Source organism: Chaetura pelagica, unplaced genomic scaffold (genome assembly GCF_000747805.2).
Source record: "Chaetura pelagica isolate M959 unplaced genomic scaffold, ChaPel_1.0 scaffold212, whole genome shotgun sequence".
Lineage (NCBI taxonomy): Eukaryota > Metazoa > Chordata > Aves > Apodiformes > Apodidae > Chaetura > Chaetura pelagica.
The window spans coordinates 1,365,733-1,371,216 of NW_009952365.1; the positions used below are offsets into that span (position 1 = coordinate 1,365,733).

The 5,484-nt window shown below is 40.7% G+C and overlaps 1 protein-coding gene across 1 annotated transcript in view; it reads right to left on the reverse strand.

The window, feature by feature from the left end:
- Nucleotides 1–4,624, reverse strand: part of JAK1 (Janus kinase 1) — a 24,950-nt gene extending 20,326 nt beyond the window's left edge. Inside the window, exons 1-2 of the mRNA XM_010007966.1 lie at nt 4,453–4,624; nt 1,783–1,906 (exon numbers count right to left, since the gene is read on the reverse strand). Of these exons, the coding sequence (XP_010006268.1) occupies nt 1,783–1,906; nt 4,453–4,621 (293 nt within the window). The 5' untranslated portion in view covers nt 4,622–4,624. The remainder of the gene's footprint in view (nt 1–1,782; nt 1,907–4,452) is intronic.
- Nucleotides 4,625–5,484: the final 860 nt, after the last annotated feature.

Genomic DNA, 5,484 nt, shown 5'->3' on the forward strand with positions numbered 1-5,484 from the left:
AAGGAGTCCCTGGAGATAGCTCTCAGCATTCACCCAAAGCAGAAACATCAACACCAAACACAGCAGAAGCTGTTTTCTTTAATAACTTAGTTAAAAACAGCATCACGCTTCTAGTTGGAGGATTAAGTTCCCACAACTACATGTTTAAAAAGCCACCTTCTTCTCCTGAGGAGAGCAGACCACATCAGAGAACTTCAGTATCAGGGGAAAAAGCCCTAGGTACACATTATGCCAAGAGTTTTTATTATCCAGTACATGGTTCATCTGACTGATCTCTTGAAGCAAGAAAGGGCACTTAATGCTCTGTAAAAAGCCACTAGAGTCCTCAGAGCTTCTTCTAGAGAGTCACTCAATTGCATTATTGTATGGAGTTTATCTGCCAAACATAATTACAGCTGTTTAAATCTGAGATTAGTCAAGGTTAACACTGTTAACAGACTCTGATACAGTAAAAGGACAAAACTGCAATGTCCTCTTCCTCTGCTAAAAACAGGCAGTGGTATCATCGTTACTTGAAAAGCAAAGATCTTTTTGTTGACTATCAGTATTTTTTTCCTCCTCTCCTAACAGTTGATCCAACAACAATAACAACTCAAGCCTGGCACAAATGTAATCAGAATTGAAACACCTTCAAAGGTCATATTTTCAAAGCTCTCTCTTTGTATCTGCAGAAGCAAAGTGGTTGTTTTTCTCTAAGGAGCCTAGAAGATGGTTTAGATGCACAACCTGAGGTTTACACGTGCCAATTCTCAGAGTCATGATCTCTCTAACTAGAGATTATCAGGAAAAAGAGGATAAAATGTTTATAGATAAATCACTACTTGAAGTTTTTGTCTCTACAGTCCAAACTGACCGTGCATATGAGTATTACATTTTAATCCAAAGAAGGAATCATACATAAAAGCTTATTTTCTTACAGTTGCACCTTGAAGAATCAGCAAAAATGATCTGTGGACTTGCTTTAGGAAGATGGGTAAAGTCTCTAGACTAATTATTCCTGGAAGCAAAGCTTATTCCATATATTTTTCTCCTACATTATATGCTTAAAGCTCATATTGATGCAGAAAAGTCAGAATAAAAATCCAAAAAAGAAGTGTAATGTGCAGAATTAACTTTCTATCAAATCCTAAAAGAAAGACAATCCCTCCTTTAGCCACAGCATGTGAGAGTGCTGAAGGGCTGCCAGAATTCCTGCCTTCCTGCTCCAGTGGATGAGGGCTGCTGTACCCACCCAGCCCCCAAAATCTCCACAGGTTCTGTGTCTGTTTTAAGAATGCCACGAGGCTCAGCCTGATGACACATGTCAGGTAAAGATCCTGGCAACAATGGTTTCATGGCACTCAGCAAGATCACCCAAATCCTTCTGCATTCCCAGAGAAGAATTCCAAAAGCAACAGCACTTTGCTTTTTCCTTTCAGGCTCATACTAGAATTCCCATTGACTCCAGTAGGAGTACATTTCCCTTTCAAACACTTCAATTGAAACATGCAAAAATAGTGACCTAATAAAGCAACTTTCTCTGATCCTGTTTATTTTTCCAGTTTAGCTTTTAGCCCCTTCAGTCCCCTACAGCTTTGTGGGTAGAGGTTCTTGTGGCTTTTTCACTTCTGGGGCTTTTTTCAAGATGAAAACAAAAAAATCAGGAGACTTTTTAAGCTTCTCCTGTTAAGCTCTTATCTACACTGTGAAAAGCAACCTGCTGCTTTAATGAGTTCAGCAGTAAGAGTCAGAGCATCCATCCTGTGTGGCCAAGGAATCATTTTTCAGATGTTTTGCACTTACCTCATTCGATAATGGAGCCGCTGTGACGTTTTCTCATCTATCTTAAAGACCTGGTTTGGTGCATACCAGAGTTTTTTGTTCTCATCATACAGTGCAAAGAGATTATGGCACAGAGGAGATATAGCTGTTGGAGAAGAGTAAACAACTGTAAGAATCACCAGGCTGCAATATATATGCATATTTAAAACATGTAAAAGGGATATAGCAAATATCTGACCTTGCAAAACAGACCATAAAAAGAATCTGATACCAAGGGTCTTTTAAAACAAACATTAAGAAAGTTATGGCTGAACTGGAACTGCAAACTGCATTGGTTGACTCCACTAGTTTTATGGTGTATTAAATTGCATATCATTTCAGCTACTTCCAGCATTAAACTTAGTTCCAAATCCTAATTTTGCCAAAGGTCTGAACTTCAGAGGAAAGGACTTAAAAATCTTCCCTTTTTGCAGATTGCAGACATGGGTATTTTAACAAAACCACTCAGCAACACCAGAACTTTGCTCTCAGTCATATTTTATTAAGAAATCTAACTCCCATAGTTGAAAGAGAAGCTTTTAGTGAAAAGATTAAAATCCCCTTCTCATTAGCAAACAGGCAGGAAGCACAATGTGTCATTTTTCCATTCTTTGCTAATTCAACAGACCTTTTTTCCAACAGAAAACAGACTTGTATCTAGGTTGACCTGCTTCAACCTTTGCATTTATATCATCCCAGCAAAAAACAGGCTTTGGTCTATGGCTGCTTGAATTCCTTGCTCTGTTCCTTGAGTTTCCTGCTGGAGAGGACAATGGCTTTTTGCAAAGGTCCTGGCCAGGCAGCAGCTCTGCAGAGAGCACAGTCACCATATGCTTAAGTGCCTTTCTGAAACTGGGCTAAGTGCAGAGCACTTTGTTGGGGTCCTGCAGAATTCAGTGGAACCATTTCTGTTGTCAACTGGGGAGAGAGAGCAGAAGGGAAGAAGCCCAGAGAATAAAAGCTGAAGAGCCTAATTGCACAGTTCACAGAAGGTGGGGTCGGGCAGCCACTGCCTTCTGCAGATCAACCAGCAGCAGGGAGATGCCCCCACTGGTTTAACCATTGCAGTTGTGATGTGCAGCACGGAGCAGCACCACAGGCTGGCTGAAATGGGCCAGACTTCTATACTCCACTGCCTTGTGCTGTGGACTGAGGAAAAGCCAGAGATGGCAGAAGGAAGTTCCCTCAAGGAAAGCTCACTTTAAGCCATTTCCCTTCAAGGGTTTTAAACTCCCAACAGAAATTCCTGGGACCAGTTGCACAGTGTGTAGGTTCACACCCCCTACACACTGACATTAACAAGTGGAGTTTAAGTACTTTTTTTAAAGTTTTAAGTACATTTCCATTCAAACTTTCAAAAACAACATGAGCACTTATTTGACAAGGTTTGCCCTTCACATTCCCATCATTCCTGCATTTCCAATGGAAGAGAAGTACTTAGGCAAATGAACTGAAGGGTACTCAGTGTGACAAGGACCAAGAAGAAACCATTTAAAAGGTACAAGAAAACTTATGCCCAGTTTGCCTGTTTATACAGGCAGATTCACCACTCCTACATGAGCTGAACAATATTTAGTGCTCTATGAAGCTTGGGGAACACAAAATTGGGATCAGGGCAGGAAAGAACTTTATGGAATTGTAAATGTAAAAGTTCACTGGTTCATGAGGATCAAACATAAATTAATTCCACTAATTCCAGTAGAATTACCTTGCTGAGTCAAGGCTACAGTGACAAAGCAAGGTATCTTCATTATATATTTATGTGTTACCACAATCATGTGCAGTTCAGGTTATCTTAAGAGGTCAATCATTAGTGCTACAGTAAAGAAGTATCAAGTAACAGAAACCAAAACCAGAAAAGCAGCAAATCGGTTTTGTTCGTTGTTTTTTTCATTTGCCCTCTCCAAAATATTTTATAACACAGGTCAGATCCTGACAGGCTCAGCAACTAGAACACAAGGTAAAGGCAAATCTGTTTACTTACTTTCACAGGGTGTCTTCTCTTCTCTTAAAGGAAAACTAATCATAGAATCATCAGAGAATCCCAGACTGGTTTAGGTTGGAAGGGACCTTAAAGATCATCTAGATCCAACCCCCTGTCATGGGCAGGGACACCTCCCACCAGACCAGGTTGCTCCAAGCCCCATCCCAGCTTCCTTGGGCAACCTGGGCCAGTGTCTGAACACCCTCACAGCAAAGAACTTCTTCCTAGTGTCTAACCTAAATCTCTCCTCCTCCGGTTTTAATCCATTCCCCCTTGTCCTCTCACTACAAGCCCTTAAAAAAAGTCCCTCCCGAGCTTTCCTGGAGTCCCTTCAGACACTGGAAGGTCACTACAAGGTCTCCCAAGAGCCTTCTCTTCTCCAGGCTGAACACCAACTCTCTCATTCCACCCAGATTAAAAAAAAGAGTACCTGTATCTGTCAGAAACCAGGATGGGAAATCACCATTTGACACAAAACTCTAGACAGTTCTCCCATTTCAAGCAGTTTAAGAACTGCCCCACCTGAGCCTTGGCAAAATGTTCCACCCTAGACTACATAACATGCAGATTTTTTCTACAAGCACTGCCTAACATGTAGGGAAGGACACATCACTTTGGATACTGTCAGGCCTTGCCACTGAGAACTTAGATCAAATCCAGATACTCACAACACTTCTGGGCAGCTTCAATACACAGCTCCTCCGAGGTGAACTGGCCACTGCTGTAACAAATGGGACTTTTATCTTGCAGGTAGAAAAGCACTTCTAAACCCTGATGCTGAGCTTCCTGGTTTACTTCACTCTTCTTTGTGCTCCTCATTTTTGCACAGAAAGCCATGGCTTTGCAATCTTCTTTTACATTTAGATACTGGAAGTGAAGGAAGAAGAGTTAAGCAAAATGTGAGGAAGAGATTTTGTCAGAACACAAATCCACTGCTTAATGAGCTGCTGCATTCTACCTGGGCTAGGCACAGCACTTCTCACATCTTCACACTGGGAGCCTGATTATTCCAAATCAGTACTTTCCACAAATGAGAAGAAAAGCAAAAAAAAGAAAAGTCAATGATCTTTCTGTTTCTGGTAACTCTGTTCCAAATAATTTCTTTCTGTTCTGGTGGTTCCACAACCATTCTAGAAGGTTTCTCTTCTGACTGGACAGCAGGATTGACTTTCACATCCTTTAAGCACCTATCTGGCTGAGAAACAATACTTGAGGCTGGGTAATATAAACAGTTCAAATTATATTTCCTTTTTAAAAGAAAAAAAGTTAGCTTCTATTTTTACAATCTCCTTAACAGCCAAGTATTTGTGATAGGCTTCTGCCCTCTCACCCTTTGTTTTTTAAAATTGTGATACTGAATGTGTCATGGTGAAAAGCTCTACTGAAGTTATTTTTTACTAGTACTTTTCTCTTTCTCTAGAAGGAATGAGAAGCACTAAGCAGGTTTAATGCAATCATTTTAGAGTGCCAAGAATGCATGAAGACAGCTCTGAATCAAAAGAAAACATGTGTTCCATTTTATATTCAGTGCTTCAATAGAAAGAGCAGAAAGGAAACAGATGAACACACACTCCAGGTATTATGGGGTCTGTGTTCCATGTCTTACTAAGCTTTAGCTCACTTCACCACAAACACCCAAACCACCCGATTCTATAGTTTACAAACTTAATCCTCCCACCGAAAAACAAACCAACCAACCC